General features: G+C 37.3%; 1 protein-coding gene across 5 annotated transcripts in view; it reads right to left on the bottom strand.

Annotated features, from left to right (window-relative positions):
- Nucleotides 1–22215, bottom strand: part of DMD (dystrophin) — a 2282236-nt gene that overhangs the window by 1324897 nt on the left and 935124 nt on the right. For all 5 annotated transcript variants that reach the window (XM_059679269.1, XM_059679268.1, XM_059679270.1 and 2 more), the window contains one exon: nucleotides 18440–18634. In XM_059679269.1, coding sequence (XP_059535252.1) covers nucleotides 18440–18634 — 195 coding nt within the window. The remainder of the gene's footprint in view (nucleotides 1–18439; nucleotides 18635–22215) is intronic.

Genomic DNA, 22215 nt, shown 5'->3' with positions numbered 1-22215 from the left:
AACTGTTTAAATGAAGACTGGATATGCAAAATAAAGGAAAAGAGAAGACTATGAACTATGCTACTTTAATTCACATTTCTAGTTGAAAAGCTTGTTGTTTAAATAAGTATGCATATATGCATAACCCATGGAGACAGACAATAGTGTAGTGAAGGCTTAGGGTGGGGGGGAGGGGTGAGCTAGAAGAGGTCAATGGGGGAAAAGGAGAACATTTGTAATAGTTTCAACAATAAAGATAAATTTAAAAATAAAGACACAATCATTGTAACAATAACAACAAAGAAATAAGAACTCATTGATAACACAGACAATAATGTAGGCCTAACTATCCATCAAGACAAATACTATTTGAAAACATGGGTCTCCCTGTCAAAAGAGAATCAGATTTTAAATGAGATTCAAAACACAAACAATTTGAACCCTAAAAGTAGTTTGTTTATTCAAGTATTGTGTAATAAGTGCCTTCAATGAGCTAAAAAGAGAAACTAGAGACTACAGAAGATTTATCTAGGAATCCAAACAAGAGACCTATTTGCCAGCTAATCATGTTGAGATAAAGGTCTCAAGTAACTCTTAATTTAACTATGCTGTTTTCTATAATAACAGGCAGATTTCTGATGTTAATGTAAAGGGACAACTACTCCCTTGATGTTAGAATGTTTCATTATAGAGTATGCCTTTCTTTTCCACTTAAGTGCTAAATCTGTTTGTATGAATGTTAAAGTAGATACAGTAGAAATTGAATAGCCTTGGGGTATATTGAACAAGGATAGTGATATCTGAGATAAACTTATTTTTAATCACTTCTGATAAAAATAAACTTAAAAGAGAATGTGTTGAATTCTTAATGTCATTTCTTACCTTCAGCCAAATGCTTTGTTTCAAAAATACTATTAAAAGTGGTAGCATTATTTCTGCTCTACCTTCCCTGTAGTCATTTAAATAAGTGGACATCTCACAAAACATAAAATTCAATTAAACAGTTTTTTATAATTCAGCACACAATTTAATAAATAAGTACGTCTATAATTTACAGGTGTCTTTAGTCTGTTTTATACCAAAGAAGTGAGCTCAAACACACCTTCATGAGTTTAAAACTTTTACCAAGGTAGTATTTTAAATAATGTTTATTGTAGGATGTGTATGCAAACATTAATCTGAAATTTTGTCTTCTATTTTAAAAATTATTTACAAAAGATTGATATCAAATTTTTCCAATGTCCCCTTAGTAAAAACGTTTCCATAAGGAAAAAGCTATCTTAAAATTGAAACAATATAGTTTCAGAGAAATTAAAAAAATAAGCTAAAATGTAAGATAATGCGAAATTGATTGCTTAGTATATTGTCCCCTAAAAGTGACTTCCATATCTCAATGATGCTCGGGTTTGAAGTAGATTGAACTTCATTTAAAAAAAAAAAAAAAAACAACTATAAAATTGCTTTCTAGAGAATTCTCAGGTTTCATTTCTCAAAATGACTCATGTGAACAGATGGCTAGAAACACCTGTAAATCACTTTTTTTTTTTTACCATAGTTACTTCCTGAAGGAAATTTCTATTTATTGCTTCACTGCATCTTCTCCCTCCTCTGCAGCATTCAGTATTGTTTAGCTGGCCATCATCACACAGCTGTGCTTCCCTAATCATACCTAGTTCTGCTATGACATGGGTTTTTCTCTACTCTGTTTCATGAACTCAACACGTATCTGTTGAAACCTACCCTGTGTCAGGCACCTCCTATGTACTAGGGATATAAAAGTGATCCAGAAAGTCCTACTATTTCTGTTAGCCCACTAAGACTTTATGTAGCCTTAAGCCAAGTCATTAGTATTCATAAGAGGAGCCAACAAATTATCCCAAATGATTCCCAAATTTATATCTCTATCAAGATTCTATCCTGAACTCTGACATATATATATATATATATATATATATATATATATATATATATATATATCTCCCACTTTTTTTTATGTCTACTTGAATGTTTAATAAACACCTTAAACTTATGTCAAAACTAAACTCACAAATGTTGTACCCTAACCTGATCCCCCTGTAATTTTCCACATTCTATAGTTAATGGCAGCCCCATTCTTCCAGTTGTTCAAGTTAAAATTCTTGGTGTTATCCTTGAATCCTCTTTCTAGCAACCCACATGAAATTGGCCACAAAATCCTTTGGGCTCTACCTTTAAAATATATCCCAAAATTTGACCACACCACTACTTTGATCCAAACTACTGTCTTTAGCTTGCATAATTCAGAATATGAGTTTAATAATAATGGTTTCTTCATAGGGTAGCTGTGCTTACCATATGAGTTACCAAAAGTAACAAATTTAGAACATGTCCTGGCAAATGATAAATAAGTGGTGGCTATTAGTAGTGTCCAAATTCCAATTATATTCAAAACACAAATATTCAAGGATTTTCTCCTCTATAAAATTATTCTGTTTCTGCTTTCTACATTGCTTCTTCCTCTTCATGAATTCAGTTACACTCATGCCTTATGCAATATATTTCAGCTATATTATGCCTTTTCTAACTTTATTACTTTCTAAATTGTTTGTATAACTATGAAATATGTTTTCAATTAATATTACAAATTACCAGAGAGTTCAGGAATCACGTCTTACATTTATTTTCACTTGTTAAGCACAGCATTCAGGCCTTAATAAATATTTGTTGATCTGAAGTAAAAAATGGAGTTGAAGCTCTGAATCTTAACTTGCTTATGAAAATTCAATGTGAATTGAATCACTGAACCTTATTGGTACACTGTTCTTGATTCATTGAGATCTCCATTCGGGTCCCCACAGATGTTATGAGCTGTTCAGATTACCCCTTGTTTATTTTATTTTAATGGCCATTTAGCTGTTAGTAAAGAGTGGAATAATAGTCCATCTACATTCCCATGCTAAGTTTCTCCGTGATTTCCTCTCAGTACCTCAGATACCTAACAACAGACAGAGTCCTTCATTCAGAGTTATGTCTGTCCAAGTTTCCCAAATGCCACAGAACAACAAGAACAAAGATGGCAATGCAAACTTGCACTTCACTGCTCCAAGTGTTCCTCAAAAACAATTCTGGCCCATCAGCACCAACTAAACTGAAAAATGTTTCACAAGTCATTTTGTGATAGCTAAGTTTTGTGTTCACTTGTGCACACTGCCTAAATCGTTTTATAGGAAATCTTGATAGAAAAACTGGCTCTTGCACATAGTAAGAGGAAATTGTGTCAAAGCAAATGCTTTTCTCTTCATTAAAAATTAGACATGTGACATTCTATGTTTTTAGAACCAGAACATATTTTTAAGTCTTGTGCAACTACACAGAAGAGCCACAGGCAGGTTTTATGGGGAAAATACAGGGAAAAGTAAGATGCTGATTACCACTAAGGAATGGAATTAACAAATGTAAACAAGATGATTTTCTTTCTTCTTTTCATTTTATACTTCACTAGAGGCCCGGTGCATAAAATTTCATGCACTGGAGGGGGGTCCCTCAGCCTGGCCTGCCCCTTCTCACAGTCTGGGAGCCCTTAGGGGCAGGAGGTGACCTGGCAATCAGGGGAAGGAGACACTCCCATCACACCTCTGCTGCTGCCACTGCCGGCAGTGCAAGTCTCAGCCAGCCCTGGTTACCTGAGCCTCAGGTGGCCCTGGGTAGCTAGGCAGCCGCCATCCAAGGCTTACCTGTGCCTTGGGCCGGCCCTGGGCAGCTGGGGGGCTAACGGGACTTGGGAACTCTGGAGGTAGGTGCCCAGAGTAGCTGGGCCCGCCTGGGGGTGGGCCCAGCCTTGCTGCGTACCTGCCGCCCTGGTGGGGCTGAGGGGACTGGGTGCCACCATCTTGTGGCCATGGGCACCATCTTTGTGGGCGAGGCAGTCAATTCTCATATTCTCTCCTTATTGACTGTGGACACCTCCATCTTTGCGATGGTGTGAGTGTCAATTGGCATATTCCCTCTTTATTAGATAGGATTTTCCTGTTTAAATGTGGAATCATGAGCCCTGTATTATATTTATAAAGACTGACAATCCAGTATGAGTGATCAAACAAGTTCATAAATAACTACTATACAAGATAGGATGCAATTTAATCTGTAGAAATTAATACAAATGACAACGCACTATTTTGGAAAAATAAGACATATCTGGGAATATTTTGCTCATTTTATAAATGAATAATACAGTTGATGTTGGGAGATCATGCTTTCTGTCATTGTGTTTTATATGAGAGATAAAAAAGCAAAACAATTGCTTCATACAATTGTTCTGAACCTAAGTGCATACATTTAAGAAAAACAAAACAAAAACTATTATATAGAAGTAGGACCCTAACACTCTATTTCATTTCCTTACCTTTTTGGAAGTCCCATGGATTTCCTTAATGATGAGAAAATCCTTTAAGCTTTTCCCTAAGGTTTGGTGAATTAATTTTGGGAAATGGTAGTAGCTGGGGTCCATTAATTATATGTGATTTAATATATAAAATTCTTGATTTTTTCCTTGAATGTTTAATGATATGCATTAGGATTCAGAAATAAGCGGATGGGTAAAAAGCATTATATTAGATAGAACTATATGTAATTATCACGATTTGAACATTTTGACCTACATAATGTTAATTCATTAGATTCAACTGAATATTATAGTATTAACATGTTCCTGATTGCCAATTTAGGCAAGAAAATGAATACAGACTGGCCTTTCTAAACATCAAAAGAAATATACACAAAAAATAAATAACAACAAAAAAAAATTAAACTAGAAGGAAAAAAGAAAAAAACCCCACTACTGATTAAACCATTATTCACATAGAGCAGTGGTTCTCAACCTTGGCTGCACATTAGAATCACCTTGGCATCTTTTTAAAATCCTGATTTCGGGGCCCCATCCTCCAGAAATTCGGTTTCTTTGTTACTAATGTTGTGGCCCGGAGGATGAGACCCAGAAATCAGGATTTTAAAAAGATGCCCAGGTGATTCTAATGTGCAGCCAAGGTTGAGAACCACTGCTTTTAAGTGTTTTAAGACACAGTTCTGAACTCAGAGCACAGAATTTTAAATACTGTGGGGCCTTGACTTACGAGTTTAATTCGTTCTGAGACCGAGCTCATTAAGGAGCTCATTAAGGAGCTCATTAACTCAAATTTCTCTGTCAACTCAATGCAAAAAATCGGCCAAGAGACAGCTGGTATCTCAAAAAACTCATTAGTCGGGACACTCGTAAATCAAGGCCCCACTGTATTGAAATAGAATTGAAAGAAAGAGTAATTCAACATATCTCATTAAAAAACAAAATCCAAACAAAAATAACAAACACATAAACTAGAAAACAGCATCCTATTCTTGGTAAAAGCCATCGAAACTTGAAACAATTTAGAGTTTGTATTTCTTTACCTCAAAAATACATTAAAAGTGAGTTATTTATTTTGCACCTAAAATCAATAGAAGAATGGAAAACTTTATGCTTAAGTAATATGTAACTTTGGAAATATAGTAAAGAATTATGGTTGAAAGTATAGAAGATTCTCTAACAGATGTTTATGTGGAAAGCAAATGTTATTTTAGCCTATGTACATTTTATTATTATTATTATTTTACTTTAAAGTTTTCTTTTTACCTTCAAGCTCTTTGCTAAATCTAGAAATAACTTTATGTATATATATGCTGTCATTAACATTTTATTTAAGTTTTTTACATATCCATATGCAATTTTATAAGGTTTACTACATTCTTTTTATTTTGAAAATGTAATTTTAATAGATAACTCTTCATCTTACATAGGAGCACAATAAAATATATCACATTCTGAAGAAAGTCCAAAAATTATGAGATTAAGAGTGGGCCAGTACATGAAATTTGTGCACATTAAAAGGGAATTAGAGGAAATATTTTAATACTGCTATTTGCCCTTTATAATAGAAGTGTCCGGCTGGCCCCACTCCCATCAAGCCCGCCGGGCAGGGGACGCAGCCTCAAGCCTTCCAGCCCCAGCACCAGGGTGGGGGGCGCAGCCTCAGGTCCCCTGGCCCTGGCCTGCACCATGCAGCCTCACCCAGACCCACCTCTGGAGACCCCAGACCCGCTGCACCATGGGACCCATCAATGCACCTCCTGGTGACTGGTCATTTGGTCATTATGGATGAAAATGAAGCCATGCATTTAAACAAGCACATTCATTTTCAATGCCTGATTTGTCTACGTTCTCTAAATTGCAAAATAAATAAGATCTTTAGCCAGATAGCATCATAATGCCAAGTTCTTTATATAATGACACATACCATTATCTCCACTCAGTATGCTCCATTTGAATGGATTAAATGTATGTGACTCATATGAAAGGCACTGCTGCTTGCTCTTAATAGAGGAATCATTAGCTTATTACCTAACGCCATAAAGCTGTTTAAATGGCATATACTGACTTGAAGAACAGAAGGAAAAATAACAAAAAAAACAAAAACAAAAACAAGAAACAACATTCAGTGCTGTGGACAGCAGAATCCTCTCCCTTTCCTTTTGTTTGTTTTTTTCTGCTTTTCTCATGAACCTATTTGTACTCTGCCTCAAAATCAACCCAGAAGACAAAATCAGATGCTGTAATCTGCATTTTATAGTGCCATTTGAGTACAAAGAGGTGTTTTTCAATATTTACTTTTTTTTTTTTTTAATCTATGCAGCTCAAACTTGCTCCCAGTGTTCCAGGAGCCAGGCCAACATGGCTGTGGGGACACACCTTTGCTAGGTGCTGCCAGGCTTCAGGGCTGGGGCAGGGAACACGTCAGGTGTTGCTGGAAACTAATCAACTCTCCTCTCTACATAGCAGGAGTCTTTTCATTATAAAATGCAAAGCCGGAGCCGTTTTCCATTGCCCCCATCCCCAGCCCTCCTCGCCTGGGGTGTAGGAAGGGGCTGGGAGGATATTTACTCGTGGCTCTTTGATTTCTCTTATTTAACTGAGCCCAGTGACAGCTGATTCTCTGAGCGCAAGGCCAGCCAGCTCAGGGCTTAGCTGCACCTGGAAGGCAAGCGGCAGAGCTGACCAGGGGCTTTGACCAAGCCCGAGCATGTGGGTCACAGCAACCTCGGCAGGCAGGCTGCTCCCGAAGACTCTAGGCCCCTCCCAGCTCCACACCCCAGCTCGCTGCCCTCACCCTTTCACCCACAGGCACTACCTGTGTGGTGTGCCTCAAGGCTTGGTGTGCAGAAGCCAGGGTTGCAGGTTCAAGACGATCGGCCTCCTCCTGGCACTTTGAGCCATAAGTGCCAGCAGGGACCTTTCCACTAGGTCTTAATCTTTGGTCACTGCTGAGGTTTGCTGGACTCTTTAGGCCAGGGACAGCCAGGACCTTTGCCTCTGACCAACGCTGTGCCTGTAGCCTGCTTGGGGTACCCCCAGCCCTGGGGAAAGTGTGAGGGCATGGCCGGCCTGGGTGAGGGGCTGTGGGGGATTGGCTAGCTGCCCCACCCTCAATTGGGGTGGGAGAGGCTGATCAGGGGTGGGGCCTGGGGAGAGGATGGGAAGGGCAGCCATCTTGTGGAGCTACAGCTTAAGAGCAATTTGCATATTACCTCTTTATTATAGGAGATTACATATATATTTGGGACTGTACACATTGATGACTTAAAAATAACAATAAGAATTATAAGAATTAGATATGGAAAGGGGTGGGAAAGAACAGTTTTGTGGGGAAAGGAAATCCATTAATGCAGAAAAATTACTGAATGTCAAATCAAAGAATAAAAGGAGCTCCTATAGCAAATACTAGAGAGATGAAAATAAGAATATGTAATTGTCCAGCTGGCATGTCTAGGTGGTTGAGCCTTGACCTGTGAACCAGGAGTTCATGGTTCGATTCCCAGTCGGGGCACATGCCCAGGTGCGGGCTGGACCCCTAGTAAGGGGCAAGCAGGAGGCAGTCAATCAATGATTATCTCATTCTTGATGTTTGTATCTCTCTCTCCCACTCCCTTCCTCTCTGAAATCAATAAAAATATATTTTTTAAAAGAATAAGTAATTGAGGTTTACCACATCCTTTAAGGCAATTTGTTTTTAGGATTATTTGCATAAGCATTTAATTTACCATATTTTTTTAAGATTTTGAAAATTTGATGAGGTAATATGAGTTTTACAAATTTTCAAATTTATATAATCCTACATAAGTAGACTGGAACAGGTATCATCATTGATATTATTTCAAAGTTATAAAAACTGAGACTTAGAAGTTTTATGTGACTTGTCCAAGGACACAACTATTACGATATTCAATGTCTAAATTAAAGTCTTTTAGGTTGAAATCCAGTGCTTTGCCAACCTCTCTAGCCTACTTCTTGTCAAACTGTACACTGAAAGCTCAATGACTGGGAAAAATATTACCAACATTTTTATTACATGTGGATTTCCTGCCACAAACTTTTATAAGTGGCTGGTTTAAAAATCAGTATACACAAATCTACAGCACATGTCTACATGCTGGAATCTATGTGTAGATTATTAGAATTCACACATCTGAGTGATTTAACTCAATATAATGTAGAAGAGGCTAATTTTGTTTCTTTTTTCAGCTTGGCACTGACAGCAGATTAACATTGCTCTGATCTCTTTGATCACAGAGTCCATATCTAGACTTACCAGACTATCATTCAGTCATTCAACTGATGTACAGTGAGTGCTTAATAAGTGCTAGGTACTTTTCTAGGAGTTGGAGATACAGTAGTGAACAGGAAAAACAAGATTTTTTTTTTCTTCCTACCAGTCCTATGTATGATGGAGGTTGGTCACCATAGGGGACAGGTCAGAAGGCTTAGGCGACTCATTTACAAACTATTGCCAATGGTGAAATTGTATCTTTTGCTGTTGCTGACTGAGTATCACCATTTTAATAAAAACAACACTACAGTTATATGGATATGTATACACTTAAATGCATGTGTATGTACTTTAGACAACCCTGCACTATTGTTTTTACATTTTGGGCTTTAAGGAGTTTTAGCTAACAAAAATGCCTTGAGACCTGTAGTAACTTGGTTAACCGAGAAGCCCACAACTTCCATTTCTAAGAAAAAAGAATTATAGAAACCCATTAGCAGCTGTTGTGACAGCAGCCATTGGGGAGTATATCTATCTTAAAATTGAAAAAGAGAAATTGGAGTACCAAAGACTCAAACTCTGGGTCATTTTCACCCTCTGGAATTTGTCTTTATCTGACAGATGGAGGCAGCACCCTATATAAATCTAATTCTTATCCTCTTTATGTCTCATCCAGCTACCAGGCAGTACATTAATGACAGATTGAATTGGGAAGAGTGTTCAATCAAAAGGCATTAAAGCACTTATTAATTAGGTTTTTCTGAGCTTCTAAAGAAATTTTTAAAGTTAGATTTAGTGGCTCTATGGTAAGTTGACCTTTATATTATTTTTCTTCGCTGTTTGTGGCCCACAGGTGAAAAACACTTCCAAAACAAAACTATTTATTTTGGCCAAAATATTCTCCATGGGATTATGCATCATCTTTGAATAACAAATCAGTAATTATATATCACAGCTCAAAAATCTACATCATAATTGAATTGTTCATGAAGAGAGGAAAATACTCCTTATTTCTACCAGTCTCATGAATTATAAGTTTTAATGTGTAAGTTTCTAATTTCCAGAATTTAAAGAATGGGGATTACCAAAATAGTCTTGCTAGGAGAATGGCCGGAGTAGGAATAAGCTTTTTAAAGGACATTTTAGCAGAGATGGGAATAAAATGCAGCAGGACAACTGCTGGGCCTGATAAAATAATGGCAGAGAGAAAAGAATGAATAATTTACTATAAAATAGATACATGTATAAAAGATAAAGGAAAATTGTACCAAAACACATATAAATATGAGCTGGGCACAACTATAATGTAGTAAATATCTATAATCTCTTCACTATAAAACACATGAAAATGAAGTACTGTAGACATGATTTAAGTAGGATTTAAATTACAGTGAATAGATTAATGTCTGTAAAGTAAATCACCAATATAAATAGCCAATTGAACAAATAAATCCCAAATCATGAAAGCAGTTGAAGAAAGGAATTATATTTATAACTGAATAAATGTGTTAGTTGAAAAACCTATATTTTCCTTAAAGAAACCACTAAATGATCACATAATTCAAAATGTTATATATGGACCAAAAGATCACTTCTAATAATATGGTAATCCTATATAATAAAAACCTAATATGCAAATTGACCATCATGCTCTTGCACAAGATGGCCGCCCCATGTGGTAAAAGATGGCCACCACAAGATGGCTGGCAGGGGAGGGCAGTTGTGGGTAATCAGGCCAGCAGGGGTGGGCAGTTAGAGGTGACCAGGCCAGCAGGGAAGGGGGGCAGCTGGGGGGGACTAGGCCTGCAGGGGAGGGAAGGCAGTTGGGAGGACCTGGCCTGTAGGGGAGGGCAACCAGGCTGGCAGGGGAGGGCAATTGGGGTAAATCAGGCCGGCAGGGGAGCAATTAGGCATCGATCATGCTGGCAGGGGAGTGGTTAGGGGTGATCAGGCTGGCAGGCAGAAGCAGTTAGGGGCAATCAGGCAGGCGAGCAGTTGGGAGCCAGCAGTTCTGGATTGTGAGAGGGATGTCCGACTGCCAATTTAGGCCTGATCCCACAAGCAGTCAGACATCCCCTGAGGGGTCCCAGATTGGAGAGAGTGCAGGCTAGGCTGAGGGACACACACACACCCCCTGTGCACGAATTTCATGTACCAGGCCTCTAGTACATTAATAAAAGTCCTATTTTTCCATGTACTGAACTATTAGAAAATTTATGTATGATTCCTGGCCAGGTAGCTCAGTTTGTTAGAGTGTCATTATGAAATGACAAGGTTGTAGGTTTAATCCCTGCTCAGGGCACATACAAAAATCAACCAATGAGTGCATAAATAAGTGAAACAACAAATCTCTCTCTCTCTCTCTCTCTCTCTCTCTCTCTCTCTCTCTCTCCTTTCTTCCCTTCCTCCCTTTCTCTCTCTCAAATCAATCAATCAATCAATCAATCAATAAAATTAAAAAAATAAAAGTGGGAAACACCTGGCAAGACTCATAAAGAAAAATGAGAAAATATTAATCATCTATATCAGGAATAAAAGAGGAATAAAGTCCTACAAACATCGGGGCAGTTGCATGACTTATGTATGTGCCAAAACATATTACACTCTATGCTTAAAAAATAAAATAAAATTTAAAGAAAACACTTGCTTCCCTATTAAACAATAAAATAAAAGATATAAAAAGCATTTGTAACCAAATTCTGCTTTGACATTTTATGTGAACCATTATTATTTAATTTAGAATAACTACAATATCCTTGTGTAGGAATATTATTAAATTGGTGAAAAATCTAACCCTTTATATAGCATGTCTCTGTATTACAATGTACCCAGAAAATGTTGTTGCTGTTTTTTAAATTTTCCTTCATGTTTGTACATATAATGCCTTCTTCCATTATGTAATTCCCCTAAAACCAAAATGGAAAAACAATCAATTTGCACATGGCATTATTCTTGTCTTCACTCAAGTGATTGGCATTATTAAATGTGTGCTTAAATGCAATGAAATGGATTCCAAAGAAGAGAGATTTTGACACAGGTGATAATATCTCCATTGCCAGTACTTTGCTCCTGCTTCAAGGCAAAACTGGAATATGAAAGGTACAAAGTATCAATGAGAAGAAATCTCACATCCTTCAAGGGACCCTCTGCCAAATTCATAGTACACCAAAATATTCCTGAGCCCAAATTCCTGAGAATGGGTCTGTACTCTCTCATGCTTATTTCTGTTGAATGCAGAAATTTATCTATTAGCTATCTCTCCTTAACACCCTAGTCCAAGCCACTGACATATCTCCTCCAATTGTTCTTGTTTTTAATCTTGATCCCCTATAATTCTACTTTCGACCAGTGTGATTTTTTAAAACCATAAATTAGATCATGGAACTCATCTCCTCAAATAACCTGCAATAGCTTCTATGTCACTCAGAGTGAAAGGTAGTCTTTTCAATGATCCACCAGCCCCACCACAACTTGAACTCCTACAGCCCCTTTAGTCTCATGCCCTACCACCCTCACCAACTCATTCTGTTCCAACCACAATGGATTTCTTGCTACCCATTGATCAAGTTAAGCCCACTCCCAACATGTGGGCCTCCACATTGATTATTTACTATGCCCAGACAGCATGGCTGACTCTTTTACCTTCTTCAAAACTTTGCCCCAATGTCCTTTCTACTCTATGTAGAATCACAATCCCAACTGTTGCCATTCCAAGTACTCCTATCTCTTTAGTAATCTTAGACTTTCTTACCCAACTCTGCATATTCTTTTTTTCATAACATGTTTCATCTTTAAGTATACAATATTTATTTATTTGCTTATATTCTCTCTCCCACTGCTATAATAAAAGCTGTACGAGGGAAGGGTCCATCATTTTTGCTTATTAATTTTTAAGCATTTACAGCAATGCCTGGTGTATAGCAAGAGCTTAATAAATATTTTTGAATAAATGAATCCCCACTCCTTAGCTTAGCAGCTTATCCTAACAATTGCTTTTAGGTCTCAAGGGTTATGCATAACAACTAAACACGTCAAAGAAGACTGAACAATTTTGCTTTACAGTCTTTTTCTAAGCTCACAACAAGCTATCCCCAGTGCTGTTGAGGTTGAACAAAGGCTGCCTTTACTTCTTGAGCCTATCTAATATATACATTGGGCCCAAATGTCCTATCAATACATGTGAGCTTTCTTCATATGTTCACACTTCTTGTTACCGCCTTAGATACAAAAAAAAAAATCCACCTTAACCAGAGCAGCTATATTATCAGTAGTTTAGATGAGACAACAAAAATGATGCATGTATGATTTCTTTCTTTCCTACACTTTCTTTTCTTCCACATTCCTTTTCTCTTTATTCCCTTACTGCCCTCCTTCCGGCTCTTCCTTTTATGGAATCTTCTTAAGTTGCCATGATTTAAGATGGAGTTAGAATCCAGGGCATTTTCCTATGATCTGGGCATGACAAACCCCAGTATTCTACCATGTTTTGCCAAAATTCACTCCTGATCTTCTCAATATAGCACCCAAGAAATAGCCTCATGGAAAGTGGTATAGTTTACTGGTTAACAAGCATGGATTAAGAGCTACTTTGCTTGGGTTCAAGTCCTTGCTCCACCAATACTAGTTGTATCAACTTTGTCAGATACTGCATAGAGTTGTGGGGAATATTAAATGAGTCAATATAGTATATTGTTAAGAGTGCCTAAGTACTGTATATAAGTTGATTCCCTTTACTTTTTGGTAAAACCCAGTTGCCATCCTTATTTGAAGTGATTTTCTTACTTTTTTCCTAAAATTTACCTTTATCAATGTCAACAGAATTTTTGTTGGCAAGTGCTGAATATTTCTTTCAAAATTGTCTTAGGTTGGGTTCCCCTAGAAACAGATCCTAAGAATAGAATGTGCATGTAAGTGATTTGCTTGGAAATGGTCTTAGGAAGCAATGGTAAGGGAGTGGGAAGGGTTAAGAGAAGAATTCAGAAAAGTGTAATATGAGGTAGGTTTCTACTGTGTACAAAGGGGTCTCGATCCTGAACCTGCAGTTCTCAATGGGGAACTTCAGGTCAGAGTGTACAACATGCCTCAGACTTACCCCAACTGGAGATGTGAATGAGCAGTTATTTATCTACTGAAAGCCATTTTTCATTGTTTGGCGATTGTTGTGAGATGTGGGGAGGCAGAGCCTTAATCCTCTGAAATTTATGGGTTTGTGGAACTAGAGAGAGCCCTAAGGCAAAGAGACTCAGGAACCTGCAGTTGACAGCTGCTAGTCAAAATGCAGGGAATGCTCAGTGAGGAGAGGGTTTAGTTGAAGCCCCAATAGAATCTGATGGAACTGAAACTTCCAGTATACAGAGGCATTATAATAAATCCTTTCCATTGGGCCTCTTTTTTAAAAAATATATGTTATTGATTTTTTACAGAGAGGAAGGGAGAGGGATAGAAAGATAGAAACATCAATCAGCTGCCTCCTGCACGCCCCCTACTGGGGATGTGCCCACAACCAAGGTACATGCCCTTGACCAGAATCGAACCTGGGACCCTTCAGTCCGTAGGCCGACACTCTATCTACTGAGCCAAACTGGTTAGGGCTCCATTGGGCCTCTTAATTACTCATTTCTGCTTTCATGACAAGAGTTTTTTTGTTTGTTTGTTTTGTTAATCCTCACTTAAAGATATTTTTTCTATTGTTTTTTGTTTGTTTTTTAGAGAGAGAATGGAAGGAAAAGGAGAGACAGAGAGAGAGAAACATGAATGTAAAAAAGACACATGGACTGGTTGCCTCCAGCACACATGCCCACTGGGGCCAGGGATTGAGTCTGCAACCCAGGTATGTGCCTTAGGCTGGAATGTAACTCAGACTCTTCAGTCCACAGGCCAATTCTCTAACCACAGAGCCAAGCTGGCTAGGGCAAGAGTTTAAATTTTTAAAGCTCTGAGGGGAACAACTTTTGGAAACTTGAAAATTATGATGCTAAAGATGTCTGTTTATGCTTTACTAGAGTAGAGGCCCAGTTCGTGCACTGGGGAGAGGGAGGGTGTCCATCAGCCAATCCTGCACCCTCTCCAATCTGGGACCCCTCGGGGGATGTCTGACTGCTGGTTTAGGCCCGATCCCACAGTCGGACATCCCTCTCACAATCTGGAACTGCTGGCTCCCAACTGCTCGCCTGCCTGCCTGCCTGATTGCCCGAACTGCTTCTGCCTGCCAGCCTGATCACCCCCAACCACTCCCTGCGAGCCTAATTGATGCCTAACTGCTCCCCTGCAGGCCCAATCACCACCAAATGCCCTCCCCTGCTGGCCCGATCTCCCCCAACTGCTCTCCCCTGAGGGCCCAATGGCCCCCAACTGCCCTCCCCTGCCAGCCTGGTTGCCTCCAACTGCCTTCCTCTGCTGGCCTGGTTTCCCCTAACTGCCCTCCCCTGCCAGCCTGGTCGTCCCTAACTGTCCTTCCCTGCCAATCTGGTCACCCTTAACTGCCCTCCCTTGCAGACCTGGTCACCCCCCCCGAACTTCCCTCCCCTGCCAGCCTGGTCACTCCTAACTGCCCTCCCCTGCCAATCTGGTTGCCTATAACTACCCATCTTGCCAGCCTGGTTGCCCCTAACTGCCCTCCCCTGCAGGCCTGGTCACCCCACAACTGCTTTCTCCTGCTGGCCATCTTGTGGTGGCCATCTTGTGACCACATGGGGGCAGCCATCTTGCATGAGGGTATGGTGGTCAATTTGTATATTACCTCTTTATTATATAGGATTATTTGTATTTTTAATTTTTTTATTTGGATAAGAACACAACATGAGATCTGCCTTCGTAAAAAAAAATGTTAAGTGTACAATACATTACTGTTACTACAGACACGATATTGTAAGAAGTTCTCTAGAACTAATTCATCTTGCATAACTAAAACTTTATACCATTGAACAGCAACTCCCATTTCACTCCTTGCTCAAGCCCCTTGGAAACCACCATCCTACTCTCTTTTATTATGTTCATACTTTCATACTAAATACTTTAAAACAAGATTAGATTATTTAGCATAGTAATTATATTTTGTCAACTTGTATTGACAACCCACTTTTTCTTAAAAATAAAGTGCAAGTTATTTCTAATATTGATTGAAACTTTCAAAAAATTAATTCTTTCAAAATTATGGTACTACCATTTATGTAATGAATGTTATGAACTTTTTACAGTCACAATGAATTGATTCACAATACTAATATTGACTTTGACATAAGAAGAAATATTACTTAGGTATATGTTCCTCATTCATTGCTAGCTATGCCTTAGCTATTTAGTGTATTATCTATTAAATGCAGATTTCCATATGTAAATAGGTATTTATCTACTTAGTACTTGTCAAAATGATTAGGTATCTTCCAAATTCAATACATTTGTGAAAATCACATGTGCTGTGTCAGTTATATTTTGTTCAGAAAGTAATTATTTTAACTTATCACATCTCATTTGTGTTGCATTGCACTTGCAAAAAATATGTATGTTAAACCACAGCAATACCTACTACAGTTCTATAATTTGATTCATGCAAATCTGTCAGGAATAAAATCAATCACAATTGAATTTCAAACCTTCCCAACCAGCAACTGTACAATTTATTCATTCCTTTTCTATTTTTACTACTGGATAATGACAAAGATGAATGCCTTTAAGAGGAAATGCATATTCATTGAAAAGACAGATCAAAACTATCCCCTTTCAAAAAGCCCATAAAGGTAGGAAGCCCATTTGTCTCCTGTAGGAGATTTGTTGGGAGTGAGATGGAATTATGCCCCAAACTACATCTAATGAGGATTCAATAATCCAGTTAAATTAAACCCACAATGCCTTTTTATAAACCACAGCAATCAATACCATCACATATATATTTCCTTATATATTATTGTCAGTCACAATATTATTAAATATATCTGGAAGAACAAATGATTAACTATGAGTATAGCCAGGAGCCCATCATTCTGAGTGTGCTGGGTTAAGATGTACAAAAACAAAGATACTCAATTGGCAACTTAATAAGTTTGGGGTCACTGCTCTCCTGACCCATATGTCCATGAACATGGAAAGGAATGAATATTAGCTCATTAGCAGTGATTTACACGTTGAATGACAATGATGAACTTAAAAACTGCACTGTCATGAGAAATTAGTTATTGTGAATAATAAAGAAGTCCTGGCATGTCTCCTTTATCAATTGATCGGGTTTCTTTTCCTCACTGTACTCATCAGTCATTTGACTTTTACTTCAAAGAGAATAAGAAATAGCAGTATACTGAAATGGATGGAATGGTTCCAGAGAGCCATGCATCTCTTATTTACTTTAGTGTGTAATTTTAGAGCTTAGTTGATGTAATGTAAGATATAAAACTCAAGTCACTTAAGATATTGCAACCCTGATTTCCAAAATAAACAAATAGCTTTATCTATCTGTATACTTATGCAAATAAATGTGTGATATGGAATGAGCTTTCAAAATATCATTTAGAGTATAAAATGCTTTGGCTAATACGTGCTGCTGAGAGCAAACTTATCTTCTGTTTATAATTTTATGCTATTTGCACTGGAAAATACCAAGCGCTGGCTATACTATAATATTTCATTTTGAGTGTAAAATGTATGATCACAAAAATTATCTTGAAATACACATTATTGTGGACATTTCCTTGATGCTATATTCATTTATCTTCATACACTTCCCTCTAAAACTCAAAGCCTATCATGTTTTGTCTTAGTTTGGAATTCAGAACTTGCAGTTGGTAGTTTGAAAAAAAAAAAGGATTTGGTTGGTAGACTTTGCCTGGTAATTTTCAAGAAAATATTTTATTGGTCTCAATTCAATTAGATGCCATATAGTGTAGTATTGATACTGACACTAATCTGAAATTGAATATGTATATTTAAGTGAAAAATATAAAACTGAAACAACTTACAGTAGATGTAATCTAAAACCTCATCTTATTTTCTTTTTTGTAAGAGAGGACAGGAAAGTAATGTATCAGTTAGGAATAAGCTGTTCTTCTATCAAAGCTGTTTTTTTGTGGGTTTTTTTTTTGTTTTTTGTTTGTTTGTTTTTAAAATATATTTTATTGATTTTTTACAGAGAGGAAGGGAGAGAGATAGAGAGTTAGAAACATCGATGAGAGAGAAACATCGATCAGCTGCCTCCTGCACATCTCCTACTGGGGATATGCCCGCAACCCAGGTACATGCCCTTGACCAGAATCAAACCTGGGACCTTTCAGTCCGCAGGCCGACACTCTATCCACTGAGCCAAACTGGTTTCGGCTGTTTTTTGTTTTTTATATTTTATTGATTTTTCACAGAGAGGAACGGAGAGGGATAGTTAGAAACATCGATGAGAGAGGAACATCAATCAGCTGCCTCCTGCACACCTCCCACTAGAGATGTGCCCGCAACCAAGGTACATGCCCTTGGCCAGAATTGAACCTGGGACCCTTCAGTCCGCAGGACGATGCTCTATCCACTGAGCCAAACCGGCCAGGGCTGTTGGGGGGGGGGGGGGTAAAGTTTGTTTATTGTTGAGTCCTTTCTGCCTTGAATAAATGTGTGTTAAGCTATTATTTTTCTATAGTCCTGTGTTTTAGGAGGTCTCTCAACATTAAATATTATAAAATACCTCTTTGGATTTATGTTTCACTTTCCTCCCCAAATTTCTAAAGCTAAGCATTCTATAAAGTATTTTAAGAATCCCATGTGTAAGTCAAAGTGCCGTTACTTTATACACTTACTAGTAAGTCAATAATTTTTGGTACTGCCAATGATCAATGTGATCATCTTGTAAAATCTAAATGAAAGTGCTTTGCTTTTACCTTCAGAGACTCCTCTTGTTTAAAGAGATCTTCAAAATCTTTAGCACAGAGGTCAGGAGCATTAAGAAGTTGTTCCACTTCTGATAGCGCTTGTGAGACATGAGTGATCTCAGTCAGATAAGTAGAAGGCACATAAGAAATTTCCAAAGGCATGTCTTCAGTCATCACCGTCACCGATTCTTCACAGACTGTGTGCTGGTATAGATATACAAAAGAACAATTCTTTTAGGTTCCTAATAGTGAAAAGACATCTATTGAGCTTATACAGGTTCCAGTTTATAGCTGACAGAGGGCTGAAAGTGGATAAAAATGCATGTCTAGTAAAAATGTTATTATTTCTTCCAAAAAGTGATAGAACCTTTTATAATAAGAGTTACATACACATTAGCACCATGAATACGAGAATGAAATACCAAGAGCTATAATGTCACAAGAAGGGTAGTTACCCTGAGAAAAGGATGATTTTCACAACTGATTTTTTAAAATGTAACTTTAAGGTTCCTTGAAAACTCAGTATGGGGTAGGATGTGGACATCTGTGGTATTCACATCAAAGGAACCTATTCTATATTTGTCCCCCTAATCTTGATTGAGGCACAAGGAGAGCAAAGTATTTTTGGCTGGTATGTACTTTATACTGAGCACCCCTCTCCTCCAAATTGCAGACAATTTGTAAGTTAGCTGCTAATTAAGGTACTAGATTATTATGACTGAGGGTAGACATCACATTTTAAATATATTTTTATTGATTTTAAAGCAGAAAGGAGAGTGAGAGATAGAAACATGGGTAAGAGAGAATCATTGATTGGCTGCCTCCTGCTCGCCCCCTACAGGGGACCAAACCCACAACCAAGTCATGTTCCCTGACCAGGAATCAAACTGTGACCTTCTGGTTCATAGGTTGATGCTCAACCACTGAGCCACACCAGATAGGCTAGAATTCACATTTTAATAAGAACTCCAGAAAGCCCTTAAATCTAAGAAAGCATTAGCCTCTCCACCTGCATCTTACTTCCCTACATAGCATTCGAGTGCTAGATGTGATAGGCATTTGGAGCTCAGAGCTTTTTTGGACCTAACCAGTAGTACCTATTCCTTATAAGAACAAGAAATAGATACTATTTGACATGCAAATTAAAAAAGATAGATGACCTCTGCTCTCTTCTGTCTACAGTATATATAAGCAGCAAAATTCTTGGAATTGAAATTAGTTTCCCAGTAACTTTGTTTTGAATTAATCAACTGTCACCTGCCTGTTGATGGGGTCAGCTGAGGGATTCAGTAGCAGATGGTAGGCTTGCTAACACAGCCATTTATTGCTACACAGCCTTTATGACAAGACCATCCTCACTTTTGCAGTAATGTAATTAAGTGGAGTTTAGGATCCCAGACTGAAACCACACAGATGAGTGAAATTATATGCCGGTCCGTTTATGTTTTCTTTTTAATTTCTCAGGTCTAGGATTTTGTTACTCAATTCGTATATAATGCAAAAATAATTCTAACATAGATGCCTCTACTTATGGCACTGTAAATTCATAAAATTACATAAATTAGCTTAAATTGCATAATGACACTATTTGAAAAGTTTGGTTTAATGTGCACATAACAAAATACCTGATATATTCCTTCATGATCAATGGAATGATAATCTACATGCACTTCTAATTTTCCATTTAAAATAATAGTAGAATTTGGAGCTAGAGTTTGATGAGGACAATTCATAGATTTAACCATAGATATTTTAAATCCAAATTCTCAATTTCTCCATTTCAAACCAATCATTTCACCAATTTAAAAGAAAAAATAAGTCAGGAGGCTATTTGGATTTCTAATTTTCAGTGACAGGTTAGGCTAAACAATAACCCCTAACCAGTAGAGTTAACAACACAGGTCAAGCAAATTTACTGTGACTTTCACATATTCCCTTAGACTGATTACTATAGCTCTTAAAAAAGATTTCACGTTCATAAATTTCTCTTTTTTCTCTTTTTTTTTTATCAGGTTAGGTCAGTTTTGTTTTATTTTTTAATCTTTATTATTGAAAGTATTATATATGTCCTCCTTTTCCTCCCATTGACACATTCTAGCTAGCACCTGTCCCCTGCCCCAGGCCTTCACCACACTACTGTTGTTGTCCATGGGTTATGCATATATTCATACAAGCTCTTTGGTTGACCTCTTCCACCCCCTCTCCCCTGCCTTTATTACATGAATCAGCTGTTTCAATTCCATAGGGAAAGACAGTTCTACATTATCTGAAACAAGAATATTTTTTAAATATATATATATATATATATATATATATATATATATATAATTGATTTTTTACAGAGAGGAAGGGAGAGGGATAGAAAGATAGAAACATTGATGAGAGAGAAACATCGATCAGCTGCCTCCTGCACACCCCCTACTGGGGATGTGCCTGCAACCAAGGTACATGCCCTCGACCGGAATCGAACTTGGGACCCTTCAGTCTGCAGGCCAGCACTCTATCCACTGAGCCAAACCGGTTAGAGCAAGAATATTTTCTATATAATTTTTATAGAATTGTGAAATTACCTTTCTTTTTAATTGTATCCATTTTATATCTGTAAGTTTCTATAGAATAGTGGTCTTTTGTTGTTGTTATTAGGGACAGAATTGAGTAAAAGACTAGAACCTTTTGTACATATGTATGTATGTTTGTATGTACACTGTATGTATTTTTGTTTAACCAAAAGAGCTGTTTTACAATGAGACATATCTTTAAAATATTTAGAAAACATATGAGTCTCATTTTAAAAATCATTGTAAGTTCCAAAAGGTTTTGATATCTGTTATCATTTTCTCTTAAAAGGAAAATGATTCTAAGTTCTTTATATCTCCTTTCTATTTCTCTTTTGACATGTAGTTCCCTAATCTTCATTATCTATATTTTAGATGCTCTTGGCTGTCTTAAATTCATATTGGTGCCTTATAACTATAGTAATTATGAATTATAAATAGCAAGGAACTTAATTAAAAAGTTAAATACAATAAAGAAAGGGGGCACTAAAATAAATTCACATTTGACAACTGCCTTGGATTTAATTTTACTGAAATATAATTTAAAACCCAAATTTCCAATTCTTCAGTGTTTGTGGATAATTTTTGTTTTGCATAGAGAAATTTTACATACAAAATGAGATTTATTTAAGTAACAATTCTCACCATACAGTTCTGAAGATTGGAGTTCTATGTCTCAGAAATAAGATCTGTCATCAGCTTCAGGCCTGAACCAGAGCTCTGAGAATCAGAGCACACTGTACTCTGGCTTCTCATTTATTGAGTTTTCATGACCACATAGGTCTGTCATAGATTGTTTTATTCATAATAAATATTCACTAGGACATCAACAGACAACACATTTCTGTCTACATTTTAATGGAAATCTTTTTTAGGAGAATGTTATGGCATCTATTTAAATCCAGAACTTTTAAATACTTGAGATTTTGTATCTGGTTCTAGAAACCAATCTTGCCCCCCTCCCCCTTTAAAGATGAAGTCCTTATGAACCTGATTGTAATCACCTTCAAAGAATTATTAGCCATCATACTGAAGCTAGGACATGCTCTATGACTATGCATATTGTGATTATTTTAAAGACTATCATAGATAAGTCTTAGAGCAATTGGTAACAATCCACATAAATATGTGGATTAATTCTGCCATATCATATTAATTCCATGCTCAGACATGGCATGATGAGATACTCCAACCCATTTAGAAATATTAAAAATGGTATAGTTGATAAAA

The sequence above is a fragment of the Myotis daubentonii genome, chromosome X (genome assembly GCF_963259705.1).
Source record: "Myotis daubentonii chromosome X, mMyoDau2.1, whole genome shotgun sequence".
In the NCBI taxonomy this organism is placed as follows: domain Eukaryota; kingdom Metazoa; phylum Chordata; class Mammalia; order Chiroptera; family Vespertilionidae; genus Myotis; species Myotis daubentonii.
Note: the sequence above shows the minus strand (reverse complement) of the source record. Positions and strands in the feature narration are given on the sequence as shown.